The sequence below is a fragment of the Eremomyces bilateralis genome, assembly GCF_010015585.1.
Source record: "Eremomyces bilateralis CBS 781.70 unplaced genomic scaffold P152scaffold_7, whole genome shotgun sequence".
Lineage (NCBI taxonomy): Eukaryota > Fungi > Ascomycota > Dothideomycetes > Eremomycetales > Eremomycetaceae > Eremomyces > Eremomyces bilateralis.
The window spans coordinates 276,151-292,255 of NW_022985073.1; the positions used below are offsets into that span (position 1 = coordinate 276,151).

Here is a 16,105-nt window from a genome sequence, read left to right on the forward strand (position 1 = left end):
TGGACCTCTGGATGATGCACAGTCAGATATACTTGCTGACCCATGAATTCGGGCGCCATAGTAAGAGATGTGTAAGATAGAATCAGGTTGCCGCTTCCTAGTCCTATACGATGCATGGCGATACCATTAGTGATTTATATAGCACAACTACAGAGTGCGGCGGAATGTGTGTTTACTAAAAAGTTCATCAAAAAAGGAAATGATATTCTACCAATCCAAATGCTGGACCAAAGACATGATGATATGTGATTTACCAAACTATCTGGATGATGTTGGAAGAAACAAAGATGTGAGGACTCGACAGACGTTGAAGCCTCTTATATCCGAAAGCCTGGGATTTATCTCCGAACTCCTTTATGTCCGAAGTTTAGCCGCAAATTAGTCACGTGCGTTCGTGTCGTTCGGCAGATATTCGGTATATCACGCGTTTTGGGGCGAGGGGTGAGGTCGCCAAACTCGTCTTCAGAACATGTCACGGTGAGTCTCGGTCTCTTGTATTATATCTTCACTTGAAAGACTGGGGTGCTTTGCAACCTGGCATACTATTCACGGCCCGCAAAAGAAGAGATTGTTCAGAATGAGTTCTAGAAAAACCACGCCACCCCCGCCATCTAGGCCAGGCGTCATGCCCACTGGGCCAGTGACACCGGAGGCGGTACGACGTATGGTGAGTAAGTGCCGAGCGGGATCGATCATTTTGAACACGATCCTAACGCCGATGATTTAGGAGGAAGCGCGGCTCAAGGCAAAAGCCCGCCGCGTCGAACATGATGCAGCAACCGGTCTCTCCGGCCCACCAACCGCCGCCGGCCAGAAGCGGTCCTACGCATCCATGGCCACCAGCTCACGACCATCGGTCCCAGGGAGTGCCCCGACGACCGCCCCAGGCGGCATCCGACCTGCCCCCAAGGACCCTCACCTCCATTCGTCCAAGAAATTCCTAGCGCAGAACTACATCGAGTACGACTTCTCGAAGATGTCCGACTCGCGCGGCGGGTTCCTGTCTGCACAAGACGACCCGCACAACCGGGCGATGCAGCACCCGACTAACGAACCGGAACGGCCGGCGCACATGACCGAGGCGGAGTGGGAGCGGCATCGGCTGTTGCAGAGCCTCCGGAAGAACCGGGCGGGCCCGTTCGAGCCGGGGATCAGCGTCCTAGACCGGGGGACGGAGCATAAGAAATGTCAGGAGTGTGAGAGTTTGGAACTGGATTGGCAACTGGACGACGTGTTTGGGGTCAAGGTTTGCAAGGCGTGCAAAGAGAAGCTTGGGGACAAGTATAGCCTCCTGACGAAGACGGAGTGTAGGGAGGACTATCTGCTTACGGACGAGGAACTCCGCGACGAGAACCTGTTGCCGAGATTGGAACGGCCAAACCCCCATATGCCACATTGGAAACCCATGATGCTATTTCTGCGGTTACAGGTCGAGGAGTATGCGTTTGGACCGAAGCGATGGGGGAGTCAGGAGGGGCTGGACCAGGAGTGGGAACGACGAGAGGCGGACAAGAAGGTGCGCAAGGACAAGAAGTTCAGAGAGAAACTCGACGATTTGAAGAAGAAGACGCGAGTCGAGGCGTATCGACGGGGCAAGGCCGCGGAGATGGCGGCAAGGAAGCGTGGCGACGATGATGTCCAGGTCAGGGCGGGAGAGTTTGGCCAAAGGGTAATCCGGAGGGGCGAGAAGCACGAGCATGAATGGGGGAGGCCGATAACAGACCCGGGGACGGGGTCGGTGAAGAAACGGTGTGTCGAATGCGGCATGGAGGTTGAGGAATTGGAGCTATGATTGTCAATGGTCATCGGACATGAATCGCATTACTGATATGACGGACACGAGGACGAATGAACGAAAACAATTAAATTATGAACCATTCTCTATCAAGTACCCTACGCCCTATTGCTAATAGGAAGAGTGTTTGTCCGAACCAGTACAAAACGAAAATGGAGACCTTTCCCACTGCCCCCCAAAAGTCCAGGTGGAGGAGTGTGTGGACCCATCCGACGACGAGATCGCGAGAAAGCTTCAGGAAGAAGGTAAGCAGAAAAAATAGGCCTCGAAGCAAGAAGCACAAGAAAAGAAAAGAAAAGACATAGTAGACCCCATCCCAAACCAAGCCCAAAACCGACCAACCTCGTTCTTCAACATGCGCTCGGGGTGCATCGGGACAATTTGGCGCAGCTGAATCCGGAGGCTCATGCATGTCAGAGTGATAGCCAACATCAAGCATCGCGTCAATCAATCTGAAATGGTCCATCATGCGTATCGGTAAGGCGTGGCGCCTTTGTAGGGTGTCATCTTGATCTGAATCGGGGTGCAGCGGCCCATCCTCTTCAGGTAGGCCTTCTCGACCTCATCGAGGGGAAGCTTGTAGTCCGACTCACGCTTGGCCGGCTTATTGAGCTCCTTGACACGATCGGCGCCGCCCATTGAGTCGAAGACGGACCGGCTGTAGATCTGCCATGCACAAGCTTCATCGCGACCAGGTTGCGCACCCTGACTGCAAGTCGAGCAGGCCAGGAAGTTCACGTTGTCGCCGATGGCCATGTGACTTTCGGGTTGGCGAACTGAGGCACCGACGACGGAGCTTCTTCCGATGTCAATGGGCTTCGCTGTGGATGAGAGGTCAACCTTGCCGGAGGGGAGGTTGTACGAGAGGGCGCCGTCCCTGCGCATGAAGTAGAGCTGCGGATGGTCGGCATCGGAGTTGGCCTGTAAAAGTCAAGTCAGCGCAAGGAACCGGGTGAAAGCGATGTCAACGTCGACGTACCATCTCAAATCCAGGGAAAAGCACAGTGTTCAGCTCACGACGACACTTCCCATGCACACGCAGGTTCTTCTGCAGCGCGTTGTAGAACACCTCCTCAGCAGTTCGGGGGACTGCTTGCTTGCATAAGCACTCAGTCTCGCCACGGGCCTTCTTCTCGGTTCCGAAGAAGATGGGTTCATGCGTCCTTCCAAGGCGAACCATTGCCGGCTGGGCCAGGTGTGTCTGGTTGGCGAGGTCTCGCTCGATCTCCTCCGCCTCACGCTTGCCATGGTGGTCGCAGTTGCAATCCCCGCCATGGTGGTCATCGCCGTGGTCATTGTCGTGGTGGATCTTCTCCCAGAAGACACAATCATCGCCACCGCCGCATGCATCATGTTTGGCTTTCTGGTACGTCTCGCACACCTTGCCATTGTCCTTATCCGTGTCCTTGCAGCTACCATCGCAACACTTGTCAAGGTGCTTGCTGTGCTCTGGATATGCCTGCAAGCATTCCTTCACCGGACGATCGCCGAAGCACTGGTAGAGCTCCTTGTAGATAATGTGGCAGTTTTGGTCCTTGCATTGGAGTTTGAAGGGGTCATCGCTATCTGAGCTGGATGAAGAATCGCAGTGATGGCAGTGCTTGCTGCTCTTGCTGCTCTTGCTGCTCTTGCTCTTGCTGTTCTTACTTTTCTTGCCGCTCTTGCCCTTCTTTCCAGGCAGGGAAAACCCGCGTGTCTCGAGACTTCGATGATGCTGATGCTGATTGCACTCGCATGGCTGGTTCTGTTTGCAGTTCACATTGCAGTTGGCCATATAATTTTTATAGTAAGACTCGTCGTCGGAGCTGGATGAAGAAGAAGAGGAAGAAGAAGAAGAAGAAGAGCAGTGTTTACACCCCCGTTCGTCAAGACTTCGCTTGTCACCGTGATGGCCGGAGTGGTCGGAGCTGGACGAAGATTGGTGGGAGTGGTGGGCACTGTATTCGCAAGGCTTGCCCTCCTCGCAATGGTAAGGAAGGACAGGTTCCCAGTAAGAGATAATGCAGTCACACTGCCTACCCTTGTCGCATTCGCAATGAATGGGCTTCTCCTCGCAGTGACATTGCTTGCCCGGGTCGCAGTGGCAAGGCAGGCCAAAGTCCTTCGGTGGAAGGACTAGGACATTGCAGTTACCTCCATGGCAAGGATCCTGATCCAAGACCGTGACTTTGAAGTCGCAATGGGTGTCTCCGTTGCACGTGGAATGGAAGTATTTGTCCTCGCAATGGCATGGATGCGTCCCATCGCATTTGCAAGGGACTTCGAATTTGCCGGGGTCTTCGATATGGAGATGGTAATGACAGGTCTTACCTTTCTCGCATTTGAACTGGGGGTCGACATTGGAGTACCCGTCCGAGCTGCTGGCGGAGGACCACCACGAATGCTCGAGTTCGTGGGACCACCACGAATTCTCGTGTTCGCCTCTCTCTTCGCTATCCGCTAGCGTCTCGGCCTCACGCTTCCAGTGTGGAGAGCAGACCTGGCAAGGCGGGCCGTCACGGACCCAGAAATTGCCATTGCAAGCTTGAATGGCCGTCTTGTCCAAATGAAAGCCGGGGGAGTCAACGGAGAGAGTGAACTTCGCTTTTGGACGCTTAAGCGGTTCCAGTCCCCCGTGTCCATCACATCTGTTGTTCGAGGTCAGAACTAACGTTGCTTTCGTTTGGGATCGAAGTGCACTCACGAGAATCTATCATCATAGTAGCAGGATCTCCCACATACTCTGGTCACCTTGCCATTGATTTTGGGACAGAGAGTCTTATCGTCGAAGCAAGTGTACTGATGAAGTGTTAGCTGACGTCGAAAAGGCCATGCACGGCATACTGACCTTATCCTCATTATAGGGTCCGTCACCACAGTACTTCACTACCGAGCCGGACGATGCAGATATGCTCGACGCCAGACACAGTGCGACAAGTGCCACGCCACCAAGAAGCGGCATCCTGACCACCTGAGAACCAGTCCGTAGACCAAAGCGGAGGTGGCAAGCCAAACAAGGGAGAAATGAGATAGGTGGTTGGGATGGACTAACGAAGTGACAAAAGAGTCAAGACAGCAGCAATTAAAGAAGATCTATATTTGCATAGAGTATGTGATGCTGATGGCAATATGGAAAGTGAAGATTCCGAGATGGTAGTTTAGAAAGGATCTTGGAAATGGAGTTTTAAGACCTGGTATATGAATAGTAAACATGCTTAAGAGGAAGGGGGTGCCATCTTCAGTATGAAGAGACAATAACGGTAGGAGGAGTTCTCTATCCCCGGCAGCGGCCATGGGAGTCGAATGGAAGCTGCAATTGCCGTCGGGTATAATCCTTCTATCGCTGGCTTGGTGCCGATTTTTGTCCGAACATGACTACGTGCAAAGAGAGATTGAGGGATTTAACCATAAGAACGTTGACAATTGGGTATCTTGAGAACTAACGTAAAGAAAGGCCATAGATGACTTTAACATTTGCGTCAATGTATGCCATATGACAATGCAACATGAAGATGATGCTTTTGTAAAACCTGCGCCTTCTGCACCAGCTTGTGCTAGATGGAAAGCGCAACAATTAAAAGGTGTTCCTGCGGACAACAGACCGAGAAAATGGGTGGAACAGAAAGTAACTCCGGCTCCGTCCAGCATAACCCAGAAATTGCCACGGAACTGGCTAGACATAATGAGATGGTGCGACCAACTGGGCAGAAGCTTGAACAGATTTTGGAGGCGCAATACCTTCGATGCTCTATCGAGGTACTATGGTTCGAAGCACGCTTGGAAACACTGGAATGGTCGAAATAAGACAGCTGCTTGCTTCGCAAACCATATATCGGCCGATCAAACTGCGACTTAGAGTTCAAGCACCGTCGGGCACGACATCCAGCCAAGCCCACGTCACCCCAACTCTTCCGTAGTCCCTTGGAGCTAGCTCATCAAAGATTGCCGGGCTAACATCTATATCCGTCGGCTGGCACCCGGTGCATCTATCCACCACCGTCAGATCCACGCTCCGGTCCTCTCCGGTCGCCTCGTTGTGCCGTCTCGCGCGGATCTTCTTCCCACATAGTGGATTCAGGTTCGGGTTCGAACCCGTCGACACAGCATCGTATAGGAGATGCGACACCGCAACGATGGGGTCGTTGTCAGTCGAGTCGATGCCGCACGAGCCGAGTCCGGGGTTGTAGTATGTGAGGTCGCCGGTATGTGCTTCGGCGGAGGTGGGGAGCGGGAGGTTTTGTTTGCTGCCTTTGCCGGAGAGGCCGATTGAGAGGCCTAGGATGAGTGCGAGCAGGCTGAGGAAGATGGCGACGAGGATAATGAGGAAAGTTCGGCGGCGCAATCCGAGGTATTGGCGGTTCGGGGGGACGATGCGGTCGAGTCGCGTCCGGAGAGTGGGGAGGATGGCAGGAGTTGAGAGTTTCGATATATGAGAAAGCGCCGAACGTCGATGGCTATCCGTAGCGGGAGTTTCCCACTCAATTGCTATTATCGCATGACCTGGCTTGTCGTCGACGGTGACTGTCGATCCTTCTGTGGTGGAATGCGACAGTTCCGACTTGATCTGGATCTCTTTATCTTTCTCCATGACCTCAAATCAGCGCTCTCGGTTGCTATTGATCCAGTTCAGATCTCGACGTTGCTTTTATCGTGGCACTTGCTGTCCCTTTATGCATGTTTGAGTAGTAGTAACTGGGAGGATCTGCTCTACATTGTATGCAGCCAAGTCAGGGGCATGCAGGGTCATTGTTGACAGTTGAGTTTAATTGCGGCGGCTAAAGTGACGCGCCCGCCGCTAGAGGCGCGCCTAAATCCACGTCACATTCTTTTCTCCGGTCAAATTAAATGTTCTGGAGACATTGACGCGGGTTGCTTGCGAATATCTAGTTGATTCTTATGAGTATCTCCTCGAAAGAAGAGGTATGGCGGGACAAGGTCCAACTAGCTGAAACCGAACTGCCCCTGTGGCGATATCGCTCAGCCCTACATGACCAGCTGATCGGATGAAGGCTATGACCGCCACGTCTTCATACATCGTCAACACCCGACAATATCTACTGGTCATCTATCGCCGCCTGCTATCATTCTTCTCATCATTTTATTGTACCATCTAAAACCGGATTATGTCTTGTATCAATTATATTTACTGGGCTAAAGGCTGTGGTTCTACTTCTTTAGCTCGAAGCTCAACGATCGCCACCTCTAGAACGACGAGCCATTGTGATCTGCCGACGTGAAGGGCGGTGCCATAAGGCAGTGCTACCAACCCCCGGAGCCTTGCGATCTCGACAGCATTGCAGCCTGTGCTGCAGTTAACCGCCGTCATGAACTCGGTCATCCCAAATCTGCCTCTCCCCAAGGCACCCTGGAGAGCAAACTCTTCATCGTCGAAGGAGTCACTGGTATCCCATTCCGTGGATAACGTTCGCGCCGGTGAGGCTGAGCAAGCAAGCGAACTTGAAATAGAGCTTGATCCTCCTAACTTGCGAGACTTAAACACATCTCTTCAATTACTATCCGAAGTGTTTCCCGAGATCCAACCCGAAGTCCTACGTGAAATGCTGTCCTCGTTCAGCGAAGAAAGCCGGGTCCAGGTGGTGACGGAGAATCTTCTCAAGAATCCCTCGAAATGGGTCCGAGGACGCGTTCGAGCTTATCACGAAAGTGAGCCAAAGCATGACGCAGGGAAGGATGGACGTGCAACGAATTCCGGTCTTCCACCTCCGTCCGGAACCTCACATCCTGATCCCGCGCCTCTTGCCCGCGAAGAGCAGTTTAGAAGCCCCATGTACTGCGGAGCAGTGAGGGAGGTATTCTACTTCGAATTCAAAGGGTTGTCACGGAGTACCATCCGAGCCATTCTAGCAGAGAACAATTACTCCTATGGTGCCTCCCGCCCCGTCCTTCTTGCTTTGGTTTCGAAATCATGGCGGTTCTCCCTGACATCGTTTTTCTTTCGTCGCCGCATCCCCACTACCGATCCCACGTCTCATCCAGCTGTTTATTGGCGGCCGAATCGCAAGACGGGCAAAAATGAACCTCATCTTCGGTACACGCCTTCAGCGGAGTTGAATATCGAGTTATGGGCAATGCTTATCGAGCCTTGGGTTGAGTCTGAAAAAGAAGCCCAGAAAAAGGGCGATCGAGCAGTCGCCGATCAACTGAATACCGCTCAAGCGGAAGATGTGGAAGAGCTGTATGACTGTGGTTGCTGCTTCTCCACCACAACTATGGAACATATGGCAGCATGCGACGACCAAGGCCACTTCGTTTGCTCCACCTGCGTCCGGGCTGCCGTCAACGAAGGCCTCTATGGACAGGCATGGGGGCGTAATGTCAATGTCGGCCGAGGAACTTTACGATGTTGTGCTCCAAACCTATCCATGAGCGGCGACGATTGTCAAGGCTGCATCCCTCTGGAACACGTCGAGAAAGCCCTCAGAGAAGACGATAATGGCGATGTCACGGCGCGCAAATTTTCAGACCGTTTCGCGAAAGAGTCGATACAGAAAAGCAGACTTCCAGTCGCCCAATGTCCGTTCTGTTCGTATGTCGAAGCGGACCAACTGGGCATCTCCTTTACACTTTTACTGTTTCTCTTCTTCCCTTTCACCCGGCGATGGCATGCACTCAGTTATGATTGCAGTCCAGAAACCCTCGCAGAACTGCCGAAGCTACGATTCAAGAATCGAGAAACCTTCGTCGTAATCCTTCTCGCTCTCGTCAATCTCTGCTACCTCATCCCTGGGATCTTCCCCATTCTCAGTTTCTTTGCATTTATCACCATTACATCCGTATTATCCGTCATCGCCACTCCTCCTTCCCTCAGAACACAATTCACATCCTACCTCGGCTCCATGCCGCGCCAACTCTCCTCCTCCCTCCACCGTCCTCTCCGTCGCAAGATGGCCCCCCGCCTCCTCTGCCGCAACCCCTCCTGCCTCCGCCCCTCCTGCCTCAACTGCCACGCCTCCTGGCCACCCAACACCGCGCACGTCTGCTTCACCTCGGCACGCGACTCGCTCCGCCTGGCGCTCGAATCCGCCGCCACCTCCGCGATCAAGCGCACGTGCCCGTCCTGCAGCCTCTCCTTCCTCAAGGACTCCGGGTGCAACAAGCTGGTGTGTCCGTGCGGCTACGTCATGTGCTACGTGTGCCGGCGGCAGATCACCACGGCGGAGGGGTATTCGCATTTCTGCCAGCATTTCCGTGAGCGGCCCGGGGATGCGTGCAGGGATGGGGAGGATGGCGGGTTGTGTGGGAAGTGCGACCTGTATCGCGTGGAGGGAGAGGAGGAGACGATTCGGCGGGCGGTAAGGAGGGCGGAGGAGGAGTGGTGGGAGCAGGAAGGGAAGAAGATGGCGAGAGGGAGGGAGATGGAGGGGTTGAGAAGGGGCTTGGATATGAACATCGAGGGACATGAGATCCGGGTCGGTGGGGTACAATCGCCAGGCGACCCAGGGACGAGACTACGAAAGTGGTGGAGAAAAATGAGTGTTGACTACGTCGTGGAAGTGTTTTGGGATACTTTCGTGGTCTGAATGAATCGAACTCATTTTATGCGTCCATTTCTGTGCTCCTATTGTCTATCCACAATTGTAGTCTTCATTTTCTTGAGGTTCTATACGATGTTTGTTGGCCGGTTCGGTTGTGAAATTCAACCATGGGGCTGACAGGGTCACAGTAAACTTTTCCAGCATAAAAAAACCAATTCCCACCCTGTCATTTTGTTGAATATTTCGACAATACAGACGAATGAATGGCATTGTCTAAATTTAAATTTTTATGTGTAAAGCCAGTTGTGGAGTACGGTGTCTTCTAAATGTTTCTGGGACTGCCGCCCAACCTACCTGTTGTATCAAGGCCAAACTTTGATAAGCTCCCTATAGTATACGGTCAAGCCGGCCTTGCTATGACTAGTACTGTAGGTATGTAATTCTCTACCGGTCCGTTGAGGATGGTGTTTCTCAGCACTCCGTACCACCACAGGTTTTCCGGAATATCTCCACGGTTATTAAAGGGATGATCCCTTGGGTAAAAGTCTTCAAATCGTGGCCCAACCTTGAATACACAATTTCGCTCTATACCGTACTTTCAAAGCATACTTCACCACGATGCTCCAGCTGTATCCCCGTACTTTCAAAGAATTATTCACCACGAATCTCCAGGGGTCCACCGGTGGGACTTCCCTCCACTGATTCCACAAACTGAGGCCTATCCCCGAACCCTATCTCTAAATGACCTCGATGACATTGACTTGTTCACGGCAGCATCCCGCTGGGATTACGGCGACCTCGCCGAAAGACACCGATACCGCGAGCACATGATGATACTAGGAGAGCCCTGGGAAGAAGACCATGATGACTACGGCGAGCACGACGAGTACGACGAGTACGACGACGACGCCTAGGAGGAATGGATCATTCAGGACATAGTTTTGGAGAAGGGGGACGATGACGACGGGGACGAGGATGAAAAATTTCCTGAGTTCGAGAAGAAAGGGGATTCAGTGTATGACGGAGACGAGGAAGGCAGTGGAGGGCCATCTGAGAGCCACAGTTAGGAAGACCCAGAGGGCAGCAATGATGATAAGGGGGGCGATAAACCCAGCGGTAGGTGTCGAAGCACACGCCGTCCCAGCTTATATTAACCTACATATTAGGCGAATCCGGTGAGGAGGATGATGAGGAGGAGGAGGACGTGTATGATGAAGATGCTGAGACGACGATGGTGAATCTAAGGAAGAGGAAGAGGATGAGGAACCGTCCGCTAATTAGCGGCAGCGGAGAGGACCAGAAGATAAAGAGGAGTCCGAACTGCCCACCCCTTCCCATGTAAGAGTCTTGGGCTATACGCCCAGACTATAGGTTGTGGCCTAGCGGCCTCAGACCAGTGTCTAGGTGAATGAGAATACGCGTATTTAGAACTCTAGAAGAAGAGAGGCCCTTTTCCTCCTCTTCTTCTTTTCTCTAGCAATTCGATAACCCTGAAAGCCTGATCTCTGACAAGTAGCAGCTTAACGATGGCCTCGTGACCATTCTCAGCCGCCCACGACAGCGGCGTCCGGTTGTCTTCAAGTGCAATATTTGCGTTGATAATGTTTTTGCTCAGTAATCGAAGCAACAACTTGATCAGAGATCGCTCTTGCTTCGGGGCGCATATGATATGCTGCATGCAGAACGACTTCGCATAATCATAAAAGTAAAAGTGATCCAGTGAACGCGTGTAACAGCGACTGTTTGTATCCATAGTGGTCTTACCCATATCAAAGTTAGGCATTTTCCTAGACTTCAATAATTTCAACGCAATGGTTCGGCCCATGCTGGAGCCTATTGCTTCTCGAACGATCTCTGACGGCGCTGATCCCATTTTCATGCGAGGAGCCACAGCAGTCGACAACTGGGTTCCAAAAACCCCATAGTTGAGATAGGTAACGATGGTATCGGCGACGTTTTTGTGTGCGAGGTCTATTATGAATTCTCCATCGTTCGGGTCTCTAAATCCAGTGAGGAGGAACTGCTTAAAACTGTGATGTACTAGCCGAGCAGTCTTCTCTTCTTCGTCAACGACAACAAGGCCTCCACAACTAGCCAATGTTGATATAATGCCGTTAATAAGACTTGAAAGTCTCCAGTCCGTATTTCCTAGAACCACGCTGAAGGCTTCTCGAAGTTCTTCCGTTGTTAAGGGACGAAATGCCCCCACCACGGGGTCTAAAACCTGCCCTGCTCTCCGGATCTCTGAAGGATGCGAGTATACGTTTCCGGAAGTTCTTTCGGAAGATGATCTAGTGCCTGGAGGATTTCGTCGTCTGTCCTCATCGTGCAAAGAGACTGAAGTTGAAGAGCGACCCATAAAAACATGCCTTGCGATCCCTTCATGAGTTTCCGCTGTATGTCCGAAATGATCACAGGGTTCCTATTTTCAGTTTCTCAGAGGAGACGAGACTCTCTAACTCTCCATCAATATACGCCTCAAGGTCGGGATTGTCGTCAGGCATGAAAACTGTCCTGGAAGCAACGAGTCCTTCAAGACTCAAACTTTGGTTCTTAGCCGGATCGAGGCGGACTGAAACGCAAAGGTGAAGAGTGACGGTTCCCTGGAGCTTCTGGAGTTGCTGAACTAATAGATCTCCAATCGTAAAGTCGCATTCATCAATCCCGTCAAGTACAACGTATGCGGGGGTATTTTCTGGGAAGACGCGCTGAAGAAGACGGCATACATCTTCGACATCCAGATGTGAAGTGGTCTCGTCAGGAAGTTCTTTTGATAACACCAAGTCCGGGATTGAGATAAGTAATTGTCGAGCAAGAGATCCAAAGATTGTCCGAGCCTTGAGACTTTCGGGGATGTCATGCCGACAAAAGAAGTAAGCAACGGGAGTGGGTTTTCCTTCAACCCAGGTACTGAGGTCGTGCACGATATTGCACAGAAGAACGGACTTTCCAGATCCCAGCTTGCCCATATATATCAGGGTCGAAGAACTCGCACGGCTTCTCCAACCCAGGTATACAGTGCATCGGGAATACAGAGAGCAGTGTCCGAGTTTTCGAGTTTGCTTCCAAGTCGTCTAAAAATCATATGTGGAGCAGAGATCTAGAACCCGTAACCTGGTCTGCAGGTTCCGCTGATGCGACACAAACTCTGGCCTTTAGTCACAAGTGCTTTGATTCCAGTAATTTCGTGGCCATCGTCATGGACCTTCTTGGCCATAAGAAGGTTTACCTCTTCTTTGATTGTATTGGCCCAGCTCTCTAGGTTAGACTGGTCCGTCCTTACATCCGAGTCACTGAGGGCGGATACGAATTTGGTGATGGCTGATTTCTGTGCAAACTTCCATATTTGATGGCAGAAGCCGACAACCACAATATAATACTCGGCAAGACTGGCCTGCAACCGTTTCGATTGCGGATAGAGAAGGGCCATAATTTGATAGCGGGGAGCGGAGCGACCAATATCCATAAAAAGGCTCGATAGCTTGTCCAGGTATGATGAGTATGTGGCCATTGACTGCAACAGCATTAATATCACATCTTCTCCAATAGAGCGTCACCCGGAATACCGTACTCACGAGCAGAGACATTCGCACGAGCATCCAGACGCCACAATAAAACCAGGTTCTGACTACCGCCAAGAATTACATCTCCAAGCGCTGCGAATTGCTGAACGGCGTGAAGGAAACTTGTCAGCCGCGGACCGAAACATCGTCTACCAGCAACAAGTCCAGAAGTATTGTCGATCCCGGAAGTAAGCCTCATGATATCGCTCTGATCGGGAGGTGAGAAATGCAGCTGTAAGTTTTGAATTCGGAGTCCAGCTTTCTGCTCGCTAGAGAGGTCCGTTTCGAGCTGCGACACGGCTTGGGCGAGGCGGATCCCGGGTTTCAACCGCGAAGCGTTCGCTAGCAGCGGACATGTTGAAAGCGTCTATACCGTAAAGTCTACGAAGTAAAGTGTCTCATGAAATGAATGGCCATGTTATATCAAGTTGAGAAATTGTAGTCAAATGGAAGGGTTTGACTAGGAAATCCTTGAGAGACATGAGGTTTTGGGACTGGATTTAAGTAAATACATTATCATGAGTATGGCCCATATGGATATGTAAAGTACTAGGACAAAAGTCTGTGCATGCCCCACACCAAAATCAAACAAGCTGAACAACCACCAATTTTCAACCATCAATATTATCATCAAAATGAGGTCGTTTGGGTAAGAAATTAGTGGTAATCGACAGAGAAATCGCGAATTAAGCGAACGTCAAAGAGCTGCGATTTTACAGGCTGTTGCGACGATAGAACTGAGGCGGAGGTTGCAGAGGAGCATAATGTCGTTATTCGCACCGTATACAATACCATCAATCGATGGAACCACCACCACGTCACTGCATCCTTACCCCGTAAGGGGACCCCCCGAAAGCTATCGCGGTCTGACGAACGGCATATCGTCAAAATTGCACGCAGATTCCCAAAGATAGAGTATACAGAGCTCCTCGAAAGCGTCGAATACCTCCGGATCTCAAAGAGGACTATCTACCGAACCCTTAAGAAATATCACCTTACGAAGTGGCGAGCGAAGGAGAGGCCGCATCTTAGGCCTCATCACGTCAAAGACCGGCTCCAATTCGCCCGCGAATTCGTGAAATTCGACTTCTCAAGGACCCACTCTACAGACGAGTGCTCTTATGAGAAAGGGGCCAGCGGAAAACAGGTTTGGGTATGGCGCCAAACTCTACTATGTACTACCGTACCGCGTGCCCGCGGTATTCCCGAAAAGTTGTAAAGGAAGCGATTGGCCAGAGCGTAATATCAGTTCTATGCAGCTACGCCCGCATTATTTCCTTAATCCTAATCCATAATTCTCCAACTTACCTTTCCTGATGCTTGACTAGTTAGCCAAACCTAACCAAACTACCCCGACGACCATCTATAATCTTGCTCGTTAAAATCCGCAGTAATTCCATAAGTATCAGGCTGATTCTGCCTTTCCCCGCACATCGTCAGATATCCTCGCTAAAATCACTGGTTCTTACAGCCTCGGCCAAGAAGGTATATCATGTATTCTGTAGTAACGAATGGTTATAAAAGGCGGCATCCTCCCATTGGAGTATAAGGTTGGTATCCCTTCTTGTTCGTCACTTCAATCCAAGCCTTCCCCGTCATCATGTTATCCACCCTTCTCTTTTCATTCTTGGGGCTAGTGGGCCTGACTCTCGGGCATGGAAACAGTCACGGAAACCAAAAGCACGAGTGTGCCGACATTCGTCTTCCCCTGTTCAACGAGTTCAAGGTCCTTGATATCTGGGCGGAAGGTCTACGATTACGCCTCCGGCGGCGCATCCGGGCTTAACTTCTGCAATCTCACCGCCGCCATTACTCACAACAACGCGGGCGATTACGTCTATGTCCACGTCTGGCTCCCTTTGGAGGGATGGAACGGTCGATTCTTGGCAACGGGAGGTGGCGGTCTTGTGGCTGGTTCCGACACCAACTTGCCCGTACCAGTCTCTCAAGGTTACGCTGCTGGTGCCACAGATGCTGGCTTAACTTTAAACCATACAATTGACCCGACCTCAGGTCTCTGGACCTTGAACAGTGACAACAGCCCCAATTGGGAGCTGGTTGAAAATTTTGCTAAGAGGTCGATCCATGACTTGACTGTACTTGGAAAGGAGGCTGTCAAGGCATACTACAAGAAAAAGCCTCATCACTCATATTATAGTGGGTGCTCCACTGGCGGCCGACAAGGCTACGCTGCGGCCCAATACTATCCGAACGATTTCGATGGAATTATGGCTGCCGCCCCCGCATATTTCTCTCCCAGGTTGACGCCGGGCCTGTTCTGGCCTTCTGTCGTCTTGGGGAACATTATTGCTCCGCCTCAATGTGTCTTCGAGGCATATGAGGCCGACATCAATGCATTCTGTGATCCGCTTGATGGAGCAGTCGATCAATTGGTCGGAGATCCCGATCACTGTAATTATGATCCTAGGAAACTGATTGGTACGACCATCAATTGTGATCAGACAGGTGGGGAGATTAGCATCAATGATGAGCACGCACAAGTGGTTGAGAGAATCCTTGAAGGCGCGCGGGGTATTAACGGAGACTTCCTGTGGTATGGTCTGGCTCCTGGGGCAGGTTTTAACGGAATGGCCAACACGAGAACGACCGAGAATGGAACCGTCGCGGTCCCATTTGACGCTGCGGAGATTTGGATCAGATTCCTCGTCCTCCAAGACCCGGACTATAACACTGCGGCTATGACCTTCGCCGACTTCGAGCGCATCCATCATAGAAGTGTGGAACTTCTCAGCCCAAGAATCGGGACTGACGACGCGGACCTCTCTGCCTTCCAGAGGGTTGGTGGCAAGCTTATAACCTGGCATGGATATTCCGATCAGCTTATCTCCCACGAGAGCTCTATTCGCATGCGAGAAGTGTTAGAGAAGAATATGGGCAAGCGAAATGTCGAAAAGTTCCAACGGCTCTTCCTCGCTCCTGGTGCAGCGCATTGCCGCGGAGGTTTGGGACCAGTCCCAGCCGATCCTCTGACTTCCGTTGTGGCATGGGTAGAAAGGGGTGATGCTCCGCGAACGCTGTTCGCATCTACAACAGCGGGTCCGGGTGGAGTTAACATAACGAGGAACCTTTGCCCTTGGCCTCAGATTTTGACATACAAGGGTGGAGATGTAAATTCCGCAGAGAGCTTCAAGTGTAAATAAGGAGACTAGACAACCCATTACTTAGCATATCACAATGTATAATGTGGAAGAAGTGCACCTTGTGCTGGTCAAAAATATACTTATAAGTATTGCAAGGCGACAACGTAGAAG

General features: G+C 51.5%; 7 protein-coding genes across 7 annotated transcripts; 3 read left to right on the forward strand and 4 right to left on the reverse strand.

The window, feature by feature from the left end:
• Positions 1–625: 625 nt before the first annotated feature.
• On the forward strand, positions 626–1,792 carry P152DRAFT_448538 (DNA repair protein; the record flags this gene model as incomplete). The annotated part of the gene is made up of 2 exons (XM_033678063.1): positions 626–667; positions 728–1,792. 2 exons carry the CDS (start codon positions 626–628, stop codon positions 1,790–1,792), a joined length of 1,107 nt encoding a protein of 368 aa, XP_033534839.1.
• A 75-nt stretch (positions 1,793–1,867) lies between these two features.
• Positions 1,868–4,942, reverse strand: P152DRAFT_310152 (uncharacterized protein). The gene is made up of 4 exons (XM_033675147.1): positions 4,623–4,942; positions 4,479–4,573; positions 2,775–4,422; positions 1,868–2,716 (listed from the first exon to the last, which is right to left on the reverse strand). Exons 1-4 carry the CDS (start codon positions 4,734–4,736, stop codon positions 2,261–2,263), a joined length of 2,313 nt encoding a protein of 770 aa, XP_033534840.1. The 5' UTR covers positions 4,737–4,942; the 3' UTR covers positions 1,868–2,260.
• P152DRAFT_310151 (uncharacterized protein) lies at positions 4,943–5,544 on the reverse strand. Its single transcript, XM_033675146.1, has one exon. The coding sequence runs from the start codon at positions 5,453–5,455 to the stop codon at positions 5,150–5,152; it is 306 nt and encodes a 101-aa protein (XP_033534841.1). The 5' UTR covers positions 5,456–5,544; the 3' UTR covers positions 4,943–5,149.
• A 113-nt stretch (positions 5,545–5,657) lies between these two features.
• Positions 5,658–6,167, reverse strand: P152DRAFT_374586 (uncharacterized protein; the record flags this gene model as incomplete). Its single annotated transcript, XM_033675585.1, has 1 exon — positions 5,658–6,167. A coding segment is annotated over one exon (510 nt), but the record flags the coding sequence as incomplete, so codon positions are not given.
• A 473-nt stretch (positions 6,168–6,640) lies between these two features.
• On the forward strand, positions 6,641–9,540 carry P152DRAFT_457574 (uncharacterized protein). The gene has a single exon (XM_033679256.1). The coding sequence runs from the start codon at positions 7,099–7,101 to the stop codon at positions 9,313–9,315; it is 2,217 nt and encodes a 738-aa protein (XP_033534843.1). The 5' UTR covers positions 6,641–7,098; the 3' UTR covers positions 9,316–9,540.
• A 904-nt stretch (positions 9,541–10,444) lies between these two features.
• Positions 10,445–13,452, reverse strand: P152DRAFT_506869 (uncharacterized protein; the record flags this gene model as incomplete). Its single annotated transcript, XM_033682504.1, has 6 exons — positions 10,445–11,429; positions 11,495–11,692; positions 11,731–12,344; positions 12,434–12,784; positions 12,889–13,175; positions 13,413–13,452. 6 exons carry the CDS (start codon positions 13,450–13,452, stop codon positions 10,703–10,705), a joined length of 2,217 nt encoding a protein of 738 aa, XP_033534844.1. The 3' UTR covers positions 10,445–10,702.
• Positions 13,453–14,136: 684 nt separating this feature from the next.
• P152DRAFT_457576 (tannase and feruloyl esterase) lies at positions 14,137–16,026 on the forward strand. Its single transcript, XM_033679257.1, has one exon. The coding sequence runs from the start codon at positions 14,489–14,491 to the stop codon at positions 15,992–15,994; it is 1,506 nt and encodes a 501-aa protein (XP_033534845.1). The 5' UTR covers positions 14,137–14,488; the 3' UTR covers positions 15,995–16,026.
• Positions 16,027–16,105: the final 79 nt, after the last annotated feature.